We start from the raw sequence: 26,478 nt of genomic DNA, 5'->3' as shown, positions 1-26,478 counted from the left end.
TTATGCCTTTCAACTTGTGTGCACACTACCGATACGTGAATGAATATAAATTCGTTGATTTCATCTGTCGATAGCTCTGCACCTATGGCCGAATTACATGAAAAGTAGCGATAGAATTTCATAATGATTTCGATCGAACAAACCAAATCCAAAAATACATTGATTTTCAATATGTTCGATAAATAGAAAAATTTGATTCGGATAAGCCACTGCCTGTAATTTAGTCATAAAAATTAAATAAATTATTAAATTGATGTGAATTTTAGCTTTTATATATTTTCCCTTCACCTAATAATATTCGATTAATTTAATTCTTTATTTCAATTTATTATTAGTTTGTTATCTTGTGCATTTCCAATGGAATTTGAATTTAAATTTTACCTATAGATAATAAACTATTATTTTTAATATTGTCCCCTACGACAACTATATGTGTAATGTTAATAAAAAAATCAAATTAATAGCTCTTTTTTTTTTCCAATATATAAATAAATAAGTTTCATAAATATTAATAATCAAAAATAAATTAAATAGCTACGCAATAGAATGCAAAAATTTTGAAAACTTAATTGCCTTAGGTTTTTTTTTTTTTTTTAATACTTTAAGTGATATAAACAATATAATAAATATTACATGAAAAATTGATTAATACAGAAAAACATCTTAACTGCATCTCACTTGGCCAAATATGCAATGGGAACAGGTAAGTCTCTCCACGATTGCATTCAACTCTTTGATCTCTTGTTTTCATTTTATGCGGACTGATATTGAAGATATCACCCGCAAAGGATTGTCGGCAAATCTTGTGTAGGTATCTATGTGAGATTCGATCTTCGGAAAACTCAAATATTTTGAAATTTTAATCGTCATGAAACCAGGTTGAAAGTCGCTGTTCTCGATGACGGACAAACTCCTCTTAGAGAAGCCATTGAGTGCATCGAAAGAGATCCGCAGGAGAACCTTGTTTTCAATCCACTAGACTTTTGAAGACTCACAACGGCGAAAAGCTGGTGAGGTTCTTATGGCACAGAAACGAGGCGTTGCTATATCGATATCGATCCCTTCGGACCTAGAAAAGATTCAGTATTTTTTTTGAATATTAGTCACTTTGCCGCTAGGTGTTTTCACTCTCTAATATACTGGCGTTTCCTTTATCCGGTAAAGTTCAAAGCATATATGGTATCAACGATTAGCTATTGCGAACTTGGGGCGAACTCGGCACAGCAGCAACACTATGATGATATGTAGTTGACAGAGTACCATAAATTTCATTTCTTTCTGATAATGAGCAAAAACTCGCAAATTTTTGCTTTGAGAAACGAAGTTGCGTCCAGTTCACACTTAACTGCGGATGTGTGCTCTGACCAATTTGACCCATTTTCAATAGCCACCTGCATGCGGCAACTTCTAATGTTTCTAACAAATTTTAAATCGATATCTTGATTGTTGTCATCGAAAGAGTGTCAACAGCAAACACCGGTGTACCTTCGGAACATCAACTAAGATGCGCCTTCAAACAATACCGCTCAACTTTAATAGGCAATAATCAATTTCGAAACTATTATCCGCAAGTGCAAACACCGCGAACATTAGCCCCAAAACAAATAACAAAATCTGAACTTATAGGGGTAGATCAAGCCATGCAGCCACGGGCGTTTAATTATATGAGCAGATTTGCGACAAAACACCGAAACAGAGGAGCCAAGGAACCCAAAAAAAAAAAAACAATTTTCACGACGACACTCAGGACGACCTATAATCTATAACCCCGCCAAGAATATATGCGTTAACAAATTAACTATGTTTCCGACGATAATTAGGGGGACGATTATCGTGATAACGTCAATTTTTTAGATTTAAGTCTTTGTTTTTGCCCTACTTCGAGGCAAAGATGAAGACAGGCAAAATGCTGTGGATCAAACCGAAATTATATTCAACCCTCTCTCTTAAATCACGTTCAATACCGAACGATAAAACCTTCCATGCCAATTCCGCCTAGCGAAAAATTCAAATTTTTCACGGCGCTTTCATTAATCTCTCTGCAAATGATACCTTGAAGCAAAATCCAAATTTGTTTTTGTCAAAATTATGAGAGTTTTTTTTCGAACTCAAATACTTTGCTTTAAATCGTAACGTAATGCCTAAAACCTAGTTTTCAAAAAAATAGGAAAATTCTATTATAAATTATAACTCATTAAGTCAATACATTTTGACGGCAGAAAATTTATAATTCTGCAATTAATATCGAAATTGTCGTCAGTGACGTAGAGTAACGTATATTTAAACGTAAATACTTTCTAAAGACATCTATTCGCGTACGATAAAAGAAAGCATAACATTATAACATGTAGGGTAATTTCCCTGCATAAAGGATACTTTTGACACATATAGCTTTTGCAGAGAGCTTGGGGAAAAGTTCTTCCTCTTACATACTTTAGAAAGCTCAAAGTGTCTTAACTAAAATTAGTTAAACTATTGTGAAAGGTTGAATAAGGTTTAGTTACGATACTGCAATAATACGGACTAAATAACGTATGAAGACTAAAAAGCTTTGAGATATTTTCCGAATTCAAAATTATTTCGCCACATTTTTTATATGTTTATTTCATTTATTTCATTTTCAATCGTATATTCCATTATACATAACATTGTATATACAATTCATATTTCTTCTCTCTCTCTCTTTCTCTCTCCCATTTAACTTAATGATAAAAATCTGACTACCGATGTGTAAAAAAACAGATTATGAACATCAAATTCATAACTAATAATAAATACATGATCCCTTTATATGCATTCACTCTTAATGAACTTAACCTTGGGATCGGGTTTGGGCATTTGTGTTATGGCTATTATCAGCCGTTTTCGTTTCGTTTGTTACATTGTGATCGTGTTTTTCTTGTTGGCGGACCAGGTCGTAGTAAAGGCCCCGTTTGGCCATTAATTCATCGTGTTTGCCCGACTGAAAGAGATAAAAGGTTACCATTAGGTGTAACGGTTACGTTGAAATCACTTACCTCCACTATCCGTCCGTGATCTAATACAACAATCAGATCGGCATTTCTTATCGTTGATAAACGATGCGCAATTACTAATGTAGTTCGATTTAAAACGGCATTATCAAGAGCTTTTTGAACTTCAGCTTCACTTGTGGCGTCTAGAGCACTGGTGGCTTCGTCAAGTATTAATATTTTCGGATTTTTTAACAAAGCGCGTGCTATTGCAATACGTTGCCGTTGACCGCCGCTTAATTGCGTACCACGTTCGCCGACATTCGTGTCGTATCCATCGGGTAAAGACGAAACAAAATCATGGGATTGTGATTGCTTGGAGACTTCATATATCTCCGATTCGTCGGCTGCCGGACGTCCGTATCGAATGTTTTCCAATATTGTCGTCGCAAAGAGAACTGGTTGCTGCTCGATAAAACCTAAGAAATTGCGATTAAAATTTTGGAAAATTGTAAAATACATTGTCTTACACAAATTATATTTGGAAAAGTTAACGGAAATTAAAAAAAAAAAAAACAACAACAAGACTCGTGTATTGTACCCTGATGCCTTATTGTAAAAACGGAATAAATGTTCTCTTCGCCTTCCAGTTTGATGGCCAAGCAAAACACTTTAAATAGTTGTACTTGCTAAGGGAACCAAACAAAGTCTACCGGCGTTAATCGTTGTTAGTCTATTGCAATACGAATGAAAGCCTTGTTGCTTTACTATGCTCAAAAGACCATAGATCCATATTAATTCGGCGACATATTTGTCCACGTCATCGTGCAGTCGGAAACGACTTCTGCAAATGGTTGTATTAGGTGCTTGCAAAAATTTTAATCAGCGACGTCTACAGGTAAAATGCTACAGAAATGTCAAATACCACTGTACACAACGGTTGAATTCCATAGTTTTGACCTTCCTTTACATAAAATAATAGCTTTCCATTTAATATTATTAATTTATTCAACGTGCGCCGACGCTAATTATGGAGCGCTCGCAACTCTTCTTTTTCCAAATTCATTACTTTTGTTCTTTACTTGAAGAAATCTGCTACCGAAGCCACCAAAAACGGTCAGACGCTTATGGCGATGCTGCTGCATGTCAGACGTCAAATGTCGATTTTGGGTTTACTTACTTTACTTTGAGTTTAGCTAAAAAGTGGCGACACGAATTTTTGGCCACTTGTTCTGAGAGTTGTTCAGGACGCACTGTTGTAGCTCGAATGGATAGTCCTGCCACATCCAACGTACCCACTAGACATAGTGCCTTCCGATTATCACTTGTTGAGATCGATTCAGGATAGCTTGGCTAGCACATGGGTACGCCAAGTTGAAGAATTGCAAAAGTGGGTCAGTGGGTGCAGCGCTGCCAAACCAATGTAAGCTCTTTCGAGATGATATCGTCATTTTGACAAAAATATTGTAAATATTGTAGAAAATGATGGAAACTATTTGGATTAATAAATATTTTACCAATAAATGCCTTTTCCTAGCGAGAAAGTGATCAAAGTTGTTGCAAACACCTAATAACCAGTGTTTATGTATTCACAATACGATTGAAAGTCTTGTTGCTTCATTATGCTCAACAGACAGACCCGTTTTAATTTAGAGATATATTTGCGTTGGAGGCGTCAAAGAAATTTTGCAAATTCTTTTGGGTTGAATGTGTTTTTTTTTTTTCAAATTAATTTTCTTTGTTTTCATTTATCAAGAACGTTTACCTATGGCATTGCTTCTCAACCACTGAGGCGAAATATCGGCCAGTTTATATCCGTCAATTTTGATATTTCCTGCTGTAGGTTCATAGAAACGTTCCATCAACGCTGCTATGGTCGATTTACCAGAACCACTCGCCCCAACTAGAGCAACAGTTTCACCAGGTTTTAGTGTTAGACTGAAATTTTTTAAAACAACCTTAAACGTAAAGCGAAGTTCAATTATTACTAGAACTTTTTTTTTTTGGCAAAAAATGTACCTACGTGATCTGGTCTAGTAGGATAGGAAAAGTAAATATTTTCAAAGCGAATTTCTCCATAGAGACGTTCAGGAGGAATTTCGTAGCCACGTAAAAGTTCTACTTTTGGTTCTATTTGGAGGTACTGAAGGTGCGATAAAGAAAGAAATTTTTGCATTTGTTACATATTTGCTGTTAGTAGAAAAAAATTACCTCAAAAATCCTTGAACCGGCGGTCATTCCGCGTATCATTGTGCCTAATAAAATTGAACCCTGAGCTAACGACCTTTGCACACCTTGTGCTGCCACTAGAAAAGCCATTAATGCACCAGGCGACATGCTCTCAGTGGACATAAGATGGCCACCCAGAAAAAGTGTTGATAGCACCAAACCATTCAAAAAGAAATTCGTTAATCCTTGGAAGATTGCAATACCATAGCCTAGCTCTTGAGCCAGTCGAGCAGCTTCGTTGGTTTCGCTTATAAAAAGCTCCATCTCCCGATATTCACAAGCATTCGAACGAACCGCGCGCACATTCGACAAGGCCTCCTCGCAAACTGAAGTGGCACGTTCGGATTGAGCTTGCGAGCTTTTGCTTAAATGACGAAGTTTCCTGCCAAGATATGTCATGCACATGACTACAGCTGGAACTGCTGCTAATGCTATAGCCGCCATGTGAGGCGATATTAAGAATAAAGAAATACTACCTCCTAGTAGTTGAGCGGCACTGCGGAGGCCCTGGGATATAAATTGTTTTACGGATGACTTGAAATCGTGTACGTCAGCGGTGAGACGATTCACTAATTCGCCAGTGCGATTTTTGTCGAAGAACTCGATGTCTTGAATAATAATCTGTTTGAAGAGATCTTGACGTAGATGAGCGGCCATTTGTTCACCGATCCGACTTAAGAGGTATATGTATAAAAAAGTGAAACCTGATTGCATTAAATACAAACTGAGTAAATTTGAAGCAGGTTTTCCAACATCCTTGAAAAAAGAATTGCTAAGAGGATCTTTCACGTACGTATTTGCGTAGCGTGCCAATACATTGATAACATCGCCCAGCAAACTTGGAATTCGTATATTAATGTAGGCCACAACGAGCGCAGCCTAAAATAAATCCGTATTAATAATAAAAAAAGAACCTAGGTAAATAGTTAACTTACAGCAACAGCAGCTAACAACTCCCACATATATGGAAGAAGATACGACCAGAAACGTTTCCAATCAAATTTTCCTTCATCTGGTTGCAGCGTGTTTTGAAAGATACCGGTCAAGCGGTTGCCTTCACATTTAACATGCCGAAAGCTGCATTGTAAGAGACTACGGCTACTTAAGCCAATTGTCACTGCTCCAGCGCCGCAGAGAAAAGTTCTTAATCTTAATGCATTTTTGGCAGTTGTGGTTGAACTTATTGTCACATTCGGCTTTGATTTCCCAAAAATTTTGTTAAAATTTTTTAAGCGCACTATGTATTCACTTGAAGCAGTTTGAAATCTTGGCAGTTGATGCAACAGACACTGGCTGTAAACATATGAAAACTTTGAGGGCATGTATTCAATTCAATTCAATTGATTAACATCTTTACAGCAATGACATAACGGGTCACTCCGTACATTGCAATATTTATTTTAAATTCACCTGCGACTATAGTTATTGAGAAGCAATTTTAACATATTTCTCGACGATTAACTCCAACCTTTATCTAAAATCGCTATATGCAGATACATTTATTTATATCGCACAAAATACCAATAATAACATAGCAAAATAAATAACGTTGTCTATTTAGCGCTTTTTAAATAATGTTAACACATAATAAAGGATGAATATCCGTAATTTCGTAAAATGGCAACCCCGCCAAATTGGAATGAAACGTTTCAAGCTTAAGCGTTTCAAAAGCAAATAAAAGTGAGTGATATTTGATTTTATATATTGAGTGAAGATAGATAGATATGTGCGCTTAGTGATTGAAAATTTTTGAATAATTAATTGCGTTAACTAATGTGTTTTGCCATCGCAAATTATATAATAGCGCTTAATATTGAAGTGGCGTTATGCGTTTTGCGTGGCGCATTAGTTGGACGAATAGCTTACGTGCGTTGCTTAAGGAGAATCATATGGGCAATAATTATATATCTTTCAGTTAAATTGCTTTCATTTAAAAAAAGTACCTTGAGAATCGTTTGTGTGCAAGTTATGTAAGGCTTCCGTCATTCGAAAAAATTATGGGAAAATAAGGAAGAAATTTAACATATGTTTGTTTACAATGAATGATACAATCAACAACAAAATTATGCAAACGTAAATAAAAAGAAAATTATGCAAAATATTTGATAAAATGAAATTAGGTGAAATAATTTAATTTCTTAGAGAAACTTTGAATGGCGAACGTGAACTTTGAATATATACCACCTTTTTTTTATTTATATATAACATATTAACACATTAACATATGAATTTATATATAAAAGATGAAATTGTTTTAAAATGAATTGCAAATCAACTCCAATTTTGTATTATATAAATAAAAGTCAATTTTTGAATTTTCGCGAAACTTCTTAAAACGAATTTATTTTTCATACGTTTTATTTCATTACTATTCAATTTGAAAGTGGAGAAGATATGCCGGTTCTTATATTCTCACTTATTCGCCATGAAATCTCTAGCAAGTCTTCTAAATTAGATGCGGGAGTCTCAGAAGCTATATCCTCAATCGAAACCGTTAACGTATTTTTGTTTTTATTCATGAACTTAAATATTCTTTGTAGTCACAATTTGTTAATGTGTTCCTCATGCTTACTGTTCGGGCTATCTTTGCTATGGGTATTGTAGGAAGACGAGCCAAGAGCGATATACTTAATAAAACAGCATTTGTTTAGCAGACAGATTGGAGATTTTTCACAGTTGAGCGACGCGTTTGGGATGAGCGAGACCATCCTTCTTTCGGCGTGCTTTTCAATCGCGTTTGCCATCGATTCACTGAATTCAAGCGCTCCTCTTTCTTCTGCACTCGCTCTCTTATCTCATCCTCTAGTATATAGACCGCGATCGCCCCCGGCTGCCTCTTCCGAGGTGGCGCGGAAATCGTATTTCTTTATAAAAACGCTATGATGGCGTACCGCCACCATTTTTCTGCAATTTAACTTCACGGATACAGCATCTGCCCACATTGGGCACGAAGTGACCCCCGTGGACGTCGCCTTCTTTATGATAGCGCTAGTACCTTTACTATTCGGCATACCCATGCAACTTCGATTCGGTCCTTTATTATGCCAATTCTATGTCATACACGATTTTAGTATCTGGAAAATAAATCATCATAAGGTTTATAGTGTATGTCAAGCCTTTCATCCTGGTGAGATCTCTTCTAATGCATTCGTAGTTTGCCATGTGGAATGCATTTTTTACATCAAGTGTTACCATGGCGCAGTATTTGTTATCACCTTCCTTCCGTCCGCCAGTTATGGCTTCAGCCACCTTTCTGAATATATATAAAAGCTTTTTCTAATACAACGTCATACCAAGAAGTTATTGTCAGAATCTTTGCCCATACAAATAATGAGAATGAAAGAACAAGCAGTTAAACAGCTGATAATTTGCTACTCTTATTGATAACAAAAACACAAAAAGTCCGTAATAATCTCGGAGCTAGATTTTGAAGAAAATTGTTGGACCGTCTTATCTTTTGGTTGTTCTTGTAAAAATCCGCTCTGAACAAAAAATTCATTCGGGCTATATATTATGATTCTAAAATATTTTATTTAAACAGCTAGGCAGCCAGGCGAATGGACACAGAAACCGCCGTTGCCGATTCGGTCCAGACATATAATCTTTAGTAAAGATTTTTGTTTGTCACAAGCCCATAGATAGTCTTGCAGACTCTTAAGCTTGCGTGATGACTAGAGAACTAGAATATTGGATTGCTTTGGCTCTCTTCAGGCGATATCCTTAGCAGAATATAGGGATAATTAATTTTTTTTTCAAGAGAAGTATTTTCCTGGTAGGGAAAATAAAGATTAGCACTTCTTATATGGATTTTATCGTATCTTGACGATAGCTTATTATTAGTTATTGAGACAAGCGCCCAACTTTTTTGTCAGCAATGTACACCAACGCTAGTTATTGGGTTAGCAAAGAGTGTCATTATCGTAAGTCAATTTTTTACTTAGTGACACTCCAGCCAAGATTCATTTGCATTATTTGTTATTGTATTTGAGGGATTTCATAATGTCGCCACATCGTTTGGTCAATTTTCTTAACTTACTTGCTTACTGATGTGCAACTGAGCCTCTCAAGATATTCTGATCCTGATTATATACGGCCTTCATTCGCTATGCTAGTGACTAACCCGTTTCGAAGGGTAGGCATTCACTTAACGTACATTTGTAAAGTTTATTAAAATGTTGTTGATACATTAAGTTGAGAATTTATACATTTTTTCCTTTTTAACTGTCCGTAAGTCTTTTCAATTGAGGTTATGTTTTCCACGAAAGGCACTGATTTGTAATTGAACAAAATTCGGCTGCTGGCTTTGCAAGCCTGCAAGCGAATGACTACGAATAGGAAGCGCTTTTTGTAATCTTTCTTGTAATGTTTGTCAGACTGCGCATGTATTTGTGTGCTGTACATATAAAGGTTTTTGAAAAACGGAAACCCGGTATTCTCATATTGCTGTCATGTTCGTGTTGAGTTTATATGTTTGCGAAAAGTACGCATTTCCAAGAAAACATTTCCCCTTGTTAGCATTCCGACGTCATAGTTCATATGAATAAGAAATGCATGCAGAGAAAAAAATCAAAGTGAAAATGACTCTCAAAACCAATCGAAAGTAGTTTAGATAATCGCAGAAAAAAACTGTGAAATTGGGTAAAACGAAGATAGGAAATCTCTGTCAAAAAAAAAATCAAAGAAACAAATTTTATTTCAATCTATCTATTAAGGATGCGTTTGGCGTAAACGGAAGAGATTATTCTCGTTGAACGAGAAGAATATAACAATGCATATACTTAAAGACACAACTGTTTCAAACAAACGAAAAATGCAATACATCAGAACGTTATAGTCGGACAACGCCGACCATTACATATTCCACACTACTACGTACATCACTTCCTTCTTTTGGTAATAATACTCTAAAAAGTATAAATTATTTTCACCCAAAGTCATAATTGTTACGAAAGCCCGCATATTGGAAGGTTAGACATTCTCTCTATATAAAAGAGTTCGCGTTTCGCAATAGCGCTTATATATGTTGGGGCCAAAAAAACAATAGACCTACGTGATATAAATTCCCTACCGTTAATTTTTCTTGACCCATGTAGTTCAAATTAGGTCCACTTTATTTTTTTGTTTAATTACTATCATGAGCTAACATTCATCACAAGAAAATTAACAATTGGGCTTTTTTGACATATAAGGGTTTACACTTCATGCGGTGGTATCCACAAAATATATCTACGTAGTCCAAATTTGGTAAGGTAGATTTCTTTGCCAATTTACTTTTATGGACTAATTGTCACTTTGAAATATTGGAAATTCGATCTTTTTACCGTAGGAAGCTTCAATTTCCGTAGGAACAATTATATGAGAGGAGGTGCAAAAAATTGCCTGAGCCGGTGTAAAGCTTTCACACCAATTTGGAACGCCGAGTGGTCCAAAAAAAAAAAAAAACTATCCAAACCATTTTCAATAGTTTTCGTCCTTGGTTCAAAATACGTCAGTCCACCAAATTTTATCAAAATATCTCAAAAATTGGGACCTGTAGGTTGAACATGAGCAGACATCAAACGGACAGAGAAATTTAGTATAATGGCTTGGTATAATAAAAGGCGGGATTATTTCAAGCGTTTCTGCCTGTCTTGTGTTGGGATATATGTGAACTGCCTAACGGGAAGAAACCAAAAGTGAATAAATAGTGCTTCGCACTCAAGAAGAGCTCAGATGAAAAAGTTGAGAGAAATAGAGCAGGTCTTGTCATAAAAGCATATTCTCGAAAGAAAGGAATCGATTATGAGGAATGTACACAGCAGTAGTACGATATTTTCTAATAAGGTTCCTACTGGCATTAACTGTGAAATATTACCTTGATATAGATCAGACGGTTGTTGAAACTGCTTTTTTGTAAAGTGAAAGAGGTTTCGTAAAGCTTTTGATCGTAATGAAGTTAAGGTCTGCAAACTAGAAAAGTCACTCTATGCATTGAAACGAGCAAATGGATGCTGGAACCAAAAATTACGCAATACTTTAATCAAGTATTTATTAATAGAGTCAAAAATTAACTCTGGGGTTACTATTAGGCAGAAGAAGATGTCACGATGTATATAGTAATATATGTAGATGATATCTCGCAAATAAAACTAAGAAACAATTTCGTAAAGGAGTGTAAACTAAAAGATATGCAATTGCTACAAATACAGCAAACGACAAACAAGTCGACCAGACATGTTGTATGCAGGTGGGTATGCTTTCTAGGTTTAATCAAAATCCTGGAGAAGCTCATTAAATTGCTGTCAAATGAGTTTTTCGCTGGGTGATAAGTTAGAATATCGCCAAACTGATTCTGTTGTAAGCTATGCTGAGGCGGATTGTGCAGGTGATGCAGATGACCGTAAATCTACAATGACGTGCATGTGTTTCAAAATTCCGTCAGTTTCGTGAACAAAACACAGTAGTATTCGCTATGATCGAAGCTGAATATATGGCATTCTTGACAGCTTGCGAGGAATTAAATTGGTCAGCATCTTTCTCTAGTGAAATTTATTGTTTTGATGCGAAGCCATCGTCTTTGTATTCGGAAAACAAAAGTGCTGCAACTTTAACACACAACAATGTGTATCACGCAAGACCTAAGCAGCTTAGCAGTTTTGTTCGAGACTTGATTAAGTGTAAAATACTTCAAATCCAACACGTTGGAGCTGATGACAGGCAGGCTGGCAGACATTTTGACAAAGGCGTTACTCACTACCAAATTCCAGGAATGTTGCAACAAACTAGATTCGAAAGAATTCAACGCCAGTGGCGGTGTTGGGATGAATTGAATTGGATTGAATGATTGTTGCCTGTTCAGTTGCCTGCATAGCAAATATTGAACGCATTGCCATAAAAAATTTAAATAACGAAAGTTGCAGGATGCGTTTTTGAGTTTGTAAAGTAAATGAAAATTGTGTTTTTAACGCCGGGACACATTCGCCGGGGTACATTCTCTTGTTAAAACTTTCACAGGATCGTAGGCTCTAAAAAGTATATACACTTTTGATCAGCCCGAAATTGAAAAACAATTTTGAACGTCCGTCTGTGAGGGAAAATATGAGCTTCACATCCGACAAAAACAGTAATTTCTTGCAGGTAACTTTTTGAAATTGAAAATCGAACAAATTCAGTAGGAAGGCAGGCTTACAATACGGCATAAATGAAAAACCTCTGTTTCCTGAACTTTTCGTTGCTCATAAGCGGAAACCATAGCAAATCCACACATTCCAAAACCCTAACAAATTCCATACATATTCATAAATATGGAAAACATCGACCACGCCCATAAAGGAACAGTTTGGTTTTTTATACCCCTTACCGAAGGAAGAGAGGTATATTCATTTTGTCATAATGTTTGCAATGCCCAGAAAGAAGCGTCAAAGACACCACAAAGTATACATATCAAATTCTGAATCGATTTAAGCATGGCTGCCTGTCCGTCTGTCCGTCCCTGTAATGTCTGTTCTAAACATGAAAGCGAAAGTAAAGCTATCGCCTTCAAATTTGGCAGAAACATTGAAAACTCTTGCACGCAGGTTGCTATTGAAAATGGACTATATTTATTGAGGGGCACACCCACAGCACTACGTAAACTGAGATCACCTCTGTTCTTCGAAAGGAATAAAAAATTGATTTTTTGCTTAAGCTATAGCAAATAAATGTACAAAAGTTTGAGCGCTTATTCTATGGGCGATGCTGTAGAATTTGTGTGCGAAAATGGACAAAATTGACCACGCCTATCCTAGTATTATAGTGTATTAACATTTAATTGTTTTTTCAGGACTTTTATAACCCGCAGAAACAAGCTTCAAGAATCCCATAAAGTATACAAATTCTTGGCCAGTTTCAAATTTGGAATTCACCTAAACATGTCTGCCTGTTTGTCTGTCTGTCCGTCTGTGTGTTTCCGCAAGCATAGTATTTATGGTAAACATTCTCCCCCTAGCGAAAATGAAGATATCGCCTACAAATTTCCAAAGGAATTAAACTTTTCAATGGACACGCCTACAACGCCCATATTCCTCTACCGTAAAAAACTTTTACTTTGAAAGTAGAAGAAATCAATATGAGAAGAAGAACATGAGAGTTTTGATCTTTTATTTTTTTTAATCTTCTGTTGGGGTAAACGGTAATGGGTGCAATAGATTCGGTCCCGACCGAGTTTAATTTTTTTACTTATTTCATTTTTGTTTAAGATAAATGTGACGGATATAAAAAAGTTTGTTAAGGCAAAATTTTGTTATGCAAAACCACATAGGATATTATCTGTGTGTATGACATGAATGCGTATTACTTTTGTGGTCAAATTCCTTTGGTGATCCATTAAATCACATTTTTCTCTATTGTATTCTATTGTATATTGTATAATCTATGGGAGATCGGTAAACTTAATGTCTTTTGGAATTTTCAATGTTCAATCACTTGAGGGAGCCACTAATAACATTGATCGGAAAAAGTGCTGATCGGCAAGAAGTAGAAAAAGAGAGGAAGAAAAAAAGCGGCCGCAGCCAAGGATTTAGATGAGTTTTAAACTAAATTTTCAGAAATAGAAATTCGTTCTGTAAACATTTTCAGAATTGATCGAATATAGATTGAGAAAAACAAGCCAAGGCTGAGATGCAAAAATTTCACATTTTTGCTTAAAGACTCTTTGGAAGGGCAACAAGGTTTTATGCAATCCAAAAATTGTTGTGTTAAATCTAAGATATTCTCGTTAACTGATTCTGTTCTATCTAACTGAATATATCTAAACTGCAATTATCTTTAGTAATTTAAATGTTTGAGTAGAATGTGCAACTTTTACTATTACTGTTATCGTTACTGGTGCTGTTAAATTTTAAGTGTACAACTGTCCAAGTTTCCAAGCAATTATATTATATATATATATATATATATATGTATATATGTGTGTGTAGAAATGTGTGTTTGTGTTATACGTACTTGCCGAAATTTAAAGTTTAGATGCACACAGATACAAAACGATATTAACAAGAGCATATAGATAGATGTATTGTTTAACATGTAATGTACCTCGTAGCAGCTGTTGCTAGTTCACTATATATATTTATACGGATGTATTTAGACTTCTCTGAATAAGGAAAGGTGTGTAAGGAGAAAGCAATGTAGAATGTTATAATAATAATAAACTGTATGTATATGTGTGTAAGAGAATGAAAGTTGCTGGGGGAAGCAATCGCGAGCCCTTTTTCAATTTGCATAAATCATGTTTTCTAAAATTCTTAAAAAATGAACGAGGTGTAAAAAAAAAATAAAACATTGAAACTTAAATACAATATTTATAACGATCTAAAGCCGAACTGAACGAATGCAGAGACAATTGGTTGTTGCTAAGCGTATGCGTTTGTTGAAATAGACAAACGGAGATTTATAGTGCATTATGTGGGCAACATATGCATAAAATTAGGACTTTGTCTCTTGTCTTTTTAAAATTCAATATATTTTTTTAGGACAACAAGGTAAATGTGTGGGCATGCATTTAAACAGTTGTGGGAATATATATAAATTTTTACTTCATGTCTGCAATGGATGGGGTCAGACAGGTGCAGACGCAGGCATCTTTTTGTATTTAAACTCTTCCTTCGTTGATCTTTTATAGCTACACAATATATACTGTGAGGGCTTAAATTGCCTGGACCTCGTGCTGGGGTAGTTCAGCGGGCCAGGTTATCGATCACAAGAAAATTTATATATTGGTTCGTTATAATATTCTTCATTTTTATTGTTTAATATTTCACTAACAGTTCACAATCCTACAACAATCGTATTTTCCAGTCTTAGCTTACGGGACGCCGGCACGGTCTCGACGCTCGCGACAGACTCCCTTCTACAGCCTAAGCCCAACTCTCTTAAACTTAACTTACTAATCTAATTTCTCTTTGCTTATCTCTACTTACTCTCTAACTGACTCCTAACCTAGCTTTCTTATCCTATTTACTTTCTAGCTTACTCCATTTCTTTTAGCCTACTTTAGCATACTCTTAGTCGATCGTAGCTTGCTCTTAATCTATCAGAGCGCTCTTATCCTAACTAATCTCTAACTTATTCTAGCACTCCCCCCCCCCCACCAGAGATGGAGAAACTGTGAGGAAGAAATGAGGTTCGACTTTGGCTCCTCACAATTTGTTATATATTAAGCCAATAAAGAGATTTTTTTTTCGAAAAAATTTACATTTTGATATGACTTGAATAAATTTCTCTACTTTTAATGAACTAAAACATATCCCCCCTAAGAGCTCTGCCATTTGAACAAGGCCTAAATAAAAAAGTTCTCTTGCTGCAGTGATTAAATTCCGTTTGGTTCTACTCGGTCATCCGAGTTTTAATCACAACAATTGAAAAAATAAATAAAACAATTATTCGGATTCTCACTTGAAGTCTAGGCGGAGAGTTTACTACACATTTAATCTGTCCATAAATGTATTAAGCATTTTATGCACAAGTCGTGGGAAGGTTTCAATACCAAAGAAATTCACGACCGCCGTTTATCATGGTCTAGCAATGATTTTGTTTGAAAACTCCCAATCCGCTTACGGGAAACGAATCCATTCAACGAACTCATATCTGTAATGTAAAACGGATATGCTACGAAAAGCTAGGAAACAATAAAATTCTATTGTGCACACTCACAAGTGTGTTGTAGCGTTTCACTCAAAGCAATTTTAAATGAAACATTATAAGTGTCTCTATAACCGCAAGGCCAAGCTTATTTTTTTTTTTTTTTTTTTTTTTTTTTTTCTTTAAATAGTATCTCATGCCAAACACACTTGTTTACGTAACAATGATGCAAAATTTATACAATTTATAAAAGTTTTACTATTTCTATTATCATGATGGATACGTTACGTTAAGCTATTTCAATTTTGAACATAAAACATGGAAGAAACTTTCCATGCCTTTCGGTCTGAATACTTCCTCACACATCGGTATTTAAATAATAAAAATTATTAAGTTAAGCTCTAGTTAAACAAAAACCATTCTATTCGGCGTAGATACATTGAGCTTATTAAGATTTCCCTCTCAGTCCGTAAAATAGAAATTAGCTTAACTCCAGAACTGTAATCTATAATTATCAGCGATTACCTTTTACCCAATTTATCTTTGTAACCGCGGAAATTACTTATAAGTCTTCAACATTGGCTCGCGAATGCATGTTTAGTAGGATTAATACCCATTATCGAGAAGCAGGTGCGTATCACACGCGGAAATTCACAATGGAGTCCTTATAAAATATATATAGATCGTATATACTTTGCATTTTGCTAATCAGTTCGTAAGATTTTGAGTTCGTTTTTCCATACGCTTATCCGATTATGTTAATCGCCAACGAAAAGCCAGACTCGTTAGCGAAAGGCAAGAAAACGCTGACTAAGAGGTTACGGAAAATATTGATCTAAAAGTCTATAGCGAATATTTGCGAGAGTCAATTAATAGGCCGATAGGTTGAACCCGACAGACCAACGGACATGCTCTTATTTAAGAAAATCTTTTCCTAATCTAATGCAGTTCGCTTTACTGCTGAAATTCTTTTGTAGGCGTAACGTGAACTTTAAAGATTTCATGGGACTATTGCTAGCAATTGTTTGAAAAGCTGTGTATGCGAAAAAGCTGTAAAAAGCTTTGAAGCTTTTTTGTAAATATGGAAGTATGTCTTATAGTGTTTGTTAGAGAATTTCAAAAAATTAAACAAAATAAGAAAACTGATACTATAAAGAAAGATATTAAGCTTAATTTTAGATATCTCAAGGGAGATACGGACAGACAGGTAAGCATTGCTGAATGGACTGAGCAGAATAGTTGTAGTTGGGAGAACGAAAATATATTTTGTCCAGTATTATAAGTGAAAAAATCCAATTCCGAAATAGTGATTCGGAATTAATGGTGAAAGGATTTGTGAGTAGACATTTTTACGTCAACGTACATACATATGCATTGTAAATAAAGTGAAGTATTCGCAATTTTTATTTATTTTATAAAGAATTTTTATATGAAACTTAATTGCATTACGTGAAAGTTCGAAAGGTGCCAAAAATTTCTGTTCACATAATGCTTTATCTACAAATTTTCATATATCAAATGCACCTGTACACATCCACCTATTCATTCATCTATATTGTACATATAATATTTGCATAAGTAAGCAACGTTACTATTGCATGTATAAATATGCGCGCACGATTCACTTAAAGATATATGAGTGAAGAAGAGAGAACGCGAATGACGAGGCAAAAGCACTAACAGTGTAATGGCTGCTCATATGTTTATCTTATATAAATGAAATGTTTTTTTGATAGAAGCGATCGTATATTCATCATAATACGAGCTTTGAAAATTTTGGAAGACAGCCTTCAGATATTAATTTTGCTCATATGCACGTTGCACGTACATACATATATACATATATATGTATACATTTCATTTTGGAAATGATAGCTTGACTCTTACTATATAAATACATAAATTTGTAAGGAAAGCGTATATATGCTGGGTGAATACATACATGATTGCAATTTTACTTTGTTTTTAGAACAAAGTACTTTCATTTCAGGTTTAATGTAAAGAATTTGCGAATACAAATTCGCCCTGAGTCTCCGCAAAAATTTCCTAATACTAGTTAAGTAACTAAAAAATGTAAAAAATGTATCTTCTTTTTTTATGTTCCTCTTCTTCTACTTGTAAAGAAATTTATGATAAAATCGTCTCACTGTCTATTTAAGCGAAAGTTTGTTTTAAGCAAATAGCATTTACGCACACGATAGATTGAATGCAAATTATTGCAGGCAAGGATAACATTGCTTAAAATTGCTGTCAAACTCATTTTTGGTCTTTCATTATGGTTCACGAAAAGACATATTGCATAACAAACCGACAACGTCACAGCGCTAACTAGCAAGGATGCCAAATGGATACACTATGATAATCCAAACCGTAGAAATTCGTAGGTGAAAGCCAGCTAAGCATTCATTAAGCCAACTTTGCATTTAGACTGCAGCTCGCCCTTTTTGAAATTTTAGAGAAAGCTCGCAGTCTGATACATTTTATATAACGCACCTCAAAGTTTTAATTCGTTTGATACAAATTTTATTATATCTCAAATATAGATTAAGTGATTAATTTTAAAATTTTTGGTCCAAAATTAAAATAAAAATAATTTAAAAAATTTCAAAAAAAAAAAAAAAAAAAAAACAAAGAAGAAAATATTAGTTTAAATGTCATAGTTTACGAGCACTTAATTTAATTATAGCAATGTGTTGTCATGCTTCTGTTTGAAGGTCAAACGATATGAATTCCTTTCAAAGAAAAAATACATTATACATAGTAGACTTAATTAACTATGTGCGATTATTGTGTTCTTTATTGTTTTTACCTCTTTAAATATGTTATTGCAGATAGACTGTCTTAGAAAGGGGATGCTCATAGATGAGCTAAGGCGAACTGCTAGTTCACGGTGGTTGAGAGGCAAAATTATTAGTTAATTCATAAGCAAGAGAAAACGCTAATGACGTAAAACAAAGTCATCATCAAAGGTTGTCTTATATTCCAGTTAGTCGCGGTTGCAATATCTTTGCAACATAATTTTCCCCTTCGCCCTTCATATCGAATGAGGTTTTACGTTACATACTTTTTTCCTTGAATAGAAAATCTTGTTCACTTTAGCGATAATGAATTAAAGGGACGAGTAAACGGTAAGCAAGCAGATATCCTCTGCACGTATCTGAGTGAATACGCACGCTCTGGCAGACTTTGCAAATATGAACAAGTGATTAGATACCCTACATCAACTCAAGTAATACGATTGTTCATTCATCTTCTTGATGATACATCAAAAATAATGCTTTATTTTCATGTAAAGTCAACGGACGTTATCTAAATTCCGATCAGATTTAATTTTCATTTCAAAGGCTTTATTATTTCTCACTTGATTTCTTGAGATTTTCTCATTATATAAGGGATTAACTGTTATGGCCGTTTCTATATATGATGGGATCTAAGCAATCGTCTTCCTCGGGTTAATTTTTATGCCAAATTAGTGTTACGGACCAATGCTGATCTTGAAATATTGAAAATGGGAGCTGTTTGCTCTACGAATACTTGTGGGATTGCCTCAATCGCTTGAAATTTTTCCCATCGATTTAGGATATCGAAATATCATCACTCAACAACTTTTCGGAATAATGCGTTATATGCACTATGTGGAGTTGATCCTTAAGCGCAAACATGCCAGTGTACAGAATTTCATGAAAACATCTCAAAAGTTGCGATAGAAGTAGTTTAAAGATAGAAATACATAGATCATCACCACACGGACAGACATAGAAGCAAGCTTAAAGCGCTTCAGAAAAAGACTCGGTCTTCGTATGTGAACAAAAACTTGATATATGTTATAGTGTAGGGTATAATGAAATGCTTTGTAGCTGCTAGCCGATTCTGGGATATAATTTGAAATTAAGCAGGATTCTGAGAAAAACAGAGATGAAAAATTAAATGCACGAGGAGGAACAGCTGACAGGTAATTAGTACCATAAATAATTTAGTAAATGTAGTTAATAGTAGTACTCCTTGGTGTTAGTGCATGAGTATGCTTACGTAAGTGTTTATGCGGGTACTTATACACTCACGTCTGATTCAACATATCAGCTTTCACTTTATCCGATTCGGTATCGTTATTATCATTTCGCTTCGTTATCGTTTATTACATTGAATTTAACAAATGAAATACGTTTGTTACTTGTGTTATTTATACGTAGGAGCGACTTGATTGAAAGCATCTTTCGAAAATTTTTTTTTTTATTTAAATTCTCGGGTACGTATGAGTTATTATTTACTGAATGAAAACTTTTAATATTATTCATACGTACGTTATAGGTAGTTGTGAACACATTGATAACATATACTTGAACTCGTGTGTTAAGTGTGAAGCTGTATACAATAATTAGCGATGTAATAATATGTAAAAAGTTTCCTTTTAATTTCGCAGTGTTGTTTAAACTGCAATAGGCTGATGAACTGGGAAGCTCAACTTTAAAAAAATTAAAGCATTTTCGTGACTTTAGCATTTTGTGCTGTATTCTGAATTGTTTGCAAACATTTTTTTCTTAATATTTACTTTAATGAATATTTTCGTATATTTCCAATAGGACTAGAATTTTGTATTTGTTGTTCCAAAGCATTGATTTTCTTATAAAATGTAAATTCCTTTATGCTCCCATTGAGTAATACAGAGTAGAGAGCATGCATAACTACATTGCATTGTATAAAATGTCTTAATATATGAAAACTACCTCGGCGAGTTGCACTTCATGTAAGGAAAAATTATCCCACACTGTTATATCGTCGTGTTTAAAGATTTCCTGGATGCAATTTGCCGATAATGTAAAAATAGTCTGCCACGTGGTCTACACGTGTTAATTTTTTTTCTTTCTTCTTTAAGACTTTTTTTTTCCAGAAATTCAAGTCTTATTGGGTATGAGCTTCGAAAAATGATGAGCATTTACAAATGCGCAAATTTTGCTATATGAGCTATCTTTTTGCATGTGCGGCACCTCCTTATCAATCTGCCAGACAGGCCTATCTTAAATTATGCACAGTTTATATAAGAAACTTAAATAAATCTTCTCAGCTTCGAGATGGATGTGTAATATTCAGATTTTTAGCATATGCGGGCGAATTTAAAATAGAAGTAAAAAGGGTTAAAAAAAAAACCCTTTGCGTTGCTTCTAATATGGCTTTAGAGAGGTTTATCTTAGTGACATTTTTCGGGAGACATTTTCGATGGACTAAGGAATACAAATTTTTCGTCTTGTTGATATAAAATGGCGTCATGTGCGGTTTGCGGTTTTTAATTAGCAATGAAAATAATTTCCAATTATACAAAGGATTAATTTAATAATTACTTTAAGGAAAGTAATGAAAGTAATGCGTTAGCAGCAGCGAATTGAAGTTATATATTATGAATACATAACAATTGTTCATTTGCAACAGTATCGTAGGTAAGCATTTTATTAGCTTGCATATATTAAATATATATATTGTATAAAATGTACATATTATATTAATTATTTGCTTAATTAATAAAAAATTTCTCCATTCTCTTGGAATTCAAAATTTCTCTCTATGTTACATATTGTAAGCTACAATGTTAGATTCATTAAACTTATGTATAATTAATGTGCTAACAAATGTTAGCTTCCCCAACTTCTGTCTTTGACTACTAAAATACTGGAAATGCATCAGGATTACACAATATGCATAAATGTATTATTTTATAAATTAATTGTAAGTATTTCGTTGTAGCAACAAACTAACCATACGAGCAGGAAGTAGAATTATTTAAAGAATTTCCTAAAGCCACTTTGATTCATTAAACACTGAACTGAATTCGATCTAGGATGTGTACTTAAGTGTTTATAATGTTTCATGAAAAATCGAATTCTCATTTTATGGGGTGTAAAAATTATATTTACATTATAGAACCTTCTTGGCTTAAGTAAGAAAACTACCATAAATTTTTCATAATTTTTTTTTTTTTTGTCTTAATAGATACTAAGAATCTTTCAGAATGTGTCGGCAATAGTCATTATCTTAAAACAATCTTTTTTTCGAAATGTCCAACACTTCCCTGGGCCATTTTGTGCGAAATGAATCCCTGCTGGAAAGATATAGCCTAATGCCCTACCTTTTGATGTCGAAATTCTTTGATACACGATTAGATGTCCTTAGAAAGAGGTTATGTTCGTTTAAACCCGTTTCCAAATACATTATCATAGCCTAATAAGTTCAAGGTAGAGAAGCAAGAATCAAAAGTTTTTAATGATGACTTTAATGTTAATTACATGTTGGGCTATAGAATTATGAATTTTCTCACCGTTTGTTCTGCTCTGCTCTGCTTTCTCAAGTATTATTTTGTTATTTCAACCATTCATTATGGGCTGACTGCTATCCAAAGGAGGACCTCGAGAGGCCATGATAGGTATTGAACCGTTTTGTGGCATACCGAGAACCCACATTAGTAAGCTGGTGTCGAAAAGGGTATCGAAGAAAACGGATTGCCGTTGGAAGCAATTGGCAGGACAATGGCAGGCAAAAAGTTTCATAAAATCTCTCGCTACGACACAAGAACTGCTGGAACTAAGAAGAGACGATCTACGTTTAGTCAACGGGTTCTACGCGGGTCATAGTTCCCTCAAGTACTATCCTGAGTACGTTTCATACCGTTTCGTACAGATTTTGCCAAGGGACGAGAGAAACGTCCCGTCATATTTCATGTCATTGTGAGGCCACCAAGTGTTTGTTGAGTATTTTACTACGCCGCACACGGTATGGCACTCCGGTCCAGAGAAAGTAGCGAGATTCATAATAATCCTAGATGTGGAGCGCTAGGGGCATAGGCGTGCACAGTAGATCTTCTAGATTACGGTGTGTGTTGGTTCACGTAATTAATAATAATAATAATAAGCATTCATTAGCTAGCGCTAGCATAAGCCTTCTTCTCATTTTACTAACATAAACATTTCTCTATTTTTCTAGCATAAGTATTTTCTCGTACTTAAAATTTTGTCAACATAAGGATGTTATTAAACTTATGGTACTATATAGGACCGAGATCGATGATAAAGATCAATTCATTATTCACATTTTTATTCAACAATCAAGACGATTTTAATCTTGTCTTCTTGTCTTCTAAATACAAAAAGACTTTATTCGCGACACCAAATTTGGGGTTTGGCCAAACTTTGAGATATCAAAATAAAAATTAGCAACACTATGGAAATATTCCTTTCAGTTTTGTTGCACACTACAATGTCATCTGTCAAATTTGTGATTCTGTATACGTCAAAGGCGACAAAAGCAGCATTTTCTAGCGTACAATCTTCAAGAGAAGAGAATGCGGAGGAATATATCAATATAGAAGGACATATTTGCGTTAATCGGATTACTAAGGTATACAAATTGTTGTCTGTAACAAACTTCAAAGTTTTAAATGAGTTTCGGCCAAACCACGATCTTTCAAAGCGACCTTTCTTGCAATACAAACATAGAGAAGTCTTCTAGCGATTTTCGATGAAATGATTTTTCTTGTTGCATGCATAATATGATCCTCGACTATTATTGTATTACCTCTGCTTGGTTTCTAACAAAAATTGTCAAGGTTATATTTCTTTCCGTATAAATGTCAAGGTAGTCTACGATATTAATGACACGCTTTACGTTGAAAATTTTGTTGCTTTAATTACTAAGGATTTAATTAAGCGAAAATTTTTTTGCAATAAATTCGACGATAGATATTAAGTAAAAGCTTTAAAACAAGGCAAATGGTGTACAACGGGACTGACAACAAATGTTGAATTTGTATATGGCTGTGTTAAGAGAAGGCAGTATCAAGCAATATATTCCTAAACAGTGCGGTAAAAAATGAATCTTAGATAAGTTTTGGAAATAATTTTCATTTAATCTTTAAATTTCAAGATTCGCTACCTGGTAGCACAGGTAAAAAATATATTTAGAATTCACAATAATATTATAAATTTTAGTATATATGCGCAGTAAGTTGCTGACACTGTCGAAATTGTTTAGTTTCATGGGCAAATTTTAAACAATTTCATGCCATGTAACATATTTGGATTTGTATATATTCAGATATGTATGGTAATGTCAGCAATGATGTATATACATTATATATATTTATATGTTCACATCATTGCTATTTTGTATTGTACGTTTGGCTCTCATACCTCTGGACATTTTCCGCACATTTTTGTTTTTCGTATGAAGTACTTTATTTTTATTATTGTTGCTTTATCCATTTGTTTTATGTAAATCCACTGTTTGTGAAATATGTTATCAAGGTACACAATTATATATATACGTATATATATGTTTTTTTATTTCTATATACACATGCTTACGTATGTAGGACACGTTGTATTGCGTTTATGCGTAAATACGTGGGAAAAATCGAGAATATTTCCAAGAGGAAATTTTCCGAAATGATTAGCACGACTACGTTGAAATTGAGGTTAGGTTCTGGCACTCATCAAAGGCCGGAAAAGAATCGCTAGATATTTTGAATTTACTTGGCCGTATTTAGTCATTGCGAGCAGAACATTGGGTGGGGGTTAACCGATTTTCGATAGTTTTTTCCTTTGCCGCTGTGTTATGAATCAATTTTTTTCTTTTCCATAAGCAAAAAGGCCAAGATATCGGGTCAAAATGCATATTTGTTGCTTAAAACAAAGGTCAAATGGCATTAGTGCAAACACTTTGAACTGAACAATGATTTTTGCTGAAAAATTACCATCAACCCATTCGAGGTTGTGGGTAAGCGGCTGCATTAAATCGGAAGATGGGCAAATTGAGTGCCATAGTTGCTATCTAATGCGAAACAGAAGCAAAGAGTTGGTAGTGCTGAATCTATTTTGGAGCAGTACGGCACAGGATGAGACGAATTTTTCGACAATTTGTTAACGATCGATAAGATTGATGAATCCTCTGCAAATCACCGCAGGCTTGAAAATCCTGTTTCCTATTTCGCAGCCATCAGAAGTCGGTATTGTATTTAAACACACTTTGGCTGCCGCTTGCCTGAGTAACGATATAATCATGCATATTGACCAGTGGTGGAAAACAGAAAAGAACTTTTATCAACTTGTGTATCAAACGAATTTGAGGAAATGAAACCGTTTGATCCTTGCATGTGCATTTATGCATTCAACTTGTACAATTAAACTTCATTTGTATCACGGATTATAATGAATATATTCCTAGTACGTCGTCAGAAATTTCAGCGTTCACTTAATGTGCTGCACTCGATACACACGTTCAACACATGTGCGATGCGACTAAATAACCGTGAATCATATTTGTCGTAACATTGCAGGGAATTATGCTTCGATGCAATATATTTATATGTACGTATATATGTATGCCTCTATGGAACATATGAAGCAGTTTACTATATTGGCCACAATACAATTTTGCTCAAATAACCGCCATAACATTCAGCAGATATAACAACAATAACATCAGTGGTACTAACTGTTACCGGAAGAGTGATTGCTTCAGTAAATGGGAAATAATAAAATATTCCACTAGTTTACGTTTTCATGTTTGTGATACATCGCTTGTATATATACATATATAAAACGCACACATATGTGCACATCCATACAAAATAGTTCCTATTTTAGCGAAACTCGTAACTGAGTTTGGAAACGATTTAAATACTATAAAGTAATGAAAATCACTATGAGTCGAACGACAATAAAAATAAAGAAAATTAAAACAAACTTTTTTAAGACTGAGCTGGAGCGAGCGAGCGAGCGAGAGACAGAGATAGAGATAGATAGAGAAAGAGAGAGAGAGAGAGAGATAGATAGACTAATACATTAAGGACAAATATGCTGTGAAAGTGTATAAGTAAAAGAATTATGTAATAAAAATTAATTTTGTACGCAACGATATGTGAAATCTTGTGTGAATCAATTTCAATTAAGAAGCCACAAATTGTGTTTGCTTTTAAAATTCGAATTTTGTATTTATTTATTTACTTATTTGCACATGAAATTTATCTACAATAGGGTAACAACCGAATTAAGCAAACAGAAGTATCCTAAGAACTTAGTCTTAAACTAAACGGCTGCTTCAACTTAATTTTTATGCATCAAAAGAGATAACAAGTTGAAAGTAAAAATCCGAGAAAAAGTAAAAAAAAAAAAAAGAAAGTAAAAGGAAAATGTACACATCTAATCAAATGCAAAGCATGCAGATGATATGGACGAAAGCTGAGATTATATTATGCAAAGAGCATGTTACCCGATAATAGTAAACATACGTAGTTTGCAAGAGAATTATATCAAGCATTAAGATTAAAATATAATCTAAATAAGACGTCAGGAAGATATTAGTATTGAGTGCAGAGATGTCTGGGAGGTTAATTTTGCGTAACCGGCGCCCTCCATAGAGTTAAACAAACCCTATAAGCTATGCGCGTAAACTACACTATAGAGACTTGATATGTTTATTATGTTTGAGTCAATAAATCCACTCTGTGAAGTGTTGAGACCTATCATTACTTCTAAATATTCGCTTTAGGAATGATAGACACCACAACCAAAGCGATACTCCCGAAGGGCCCTACCAAGCAGTGAGGACTCACACATTAGTTGACTGCAGCGTTCAAACTAGGGGCTGAACATATTAGCTTCCACAGCGGTTTCCACATGTATGTAAATATGCAAGCATCCCCCCAAGGATCTTGGCA

At 34.5% G+C, this 26,478-nt stretch overlaps 1 protein-coding gene across 1 annotated transcript; it reads right to left on the bottom strand.

Annotated features, from left to right (window-relative positions):
* Window positions 1-2,588: 2,588 nt before the first annotated feature.
* LOC119636007 (mitochondrial potassium channel ATP-binding subunit) lies at window positions 2,589-6,749 on the bottom strand. Its single transcript, XM_038031074.1, has 7 exons — window positions 6,591-6,749; window positions 6,116-6,473; window positions 5,163-6,059; window positions 4,975-5,094; window positions 4,717-4,909; window positions 3,018-3,430; window positions 2,589-2,962 (listed from the first exon to the last, which is right to left on the bottom strand). The coding sequence occupies exons 1-7, from the start codon at window positions 6,623-6,625 to the stop codon at window positions 2,813-2,815; spliced, it is 2,166 nt and encodes a 721-aa protein (XP_037887002.1). The 5' UTR covers window positions 6,626-6,749; the 3' UTR covers window positions 2,589-2,812.
* Window positions 6,750-26,478: the final 19,729 nt, after the last annotated feature.

The sequence above is a fragment of the Glossina fuscipes genome, unplaced genomic scaffold, assembly GCF_014805625.2.
Source record: "Glossina fuscipes isolate IAEA_lab_2018 unplaced genomic scaffold, Yale_Gfus_2 27, whole genome shotgun sequence".
Lineage (NCBI taxonomy): Eukaryota > Metazoa > Arthropoda > Insecta > Diptera > Glossinidae > Glossina > Glossina fuscipes.
Note: the sequence above shows the minus strand (reverse complement) of the source record. Positions and strands in the feature narration are given on the sequence as shown.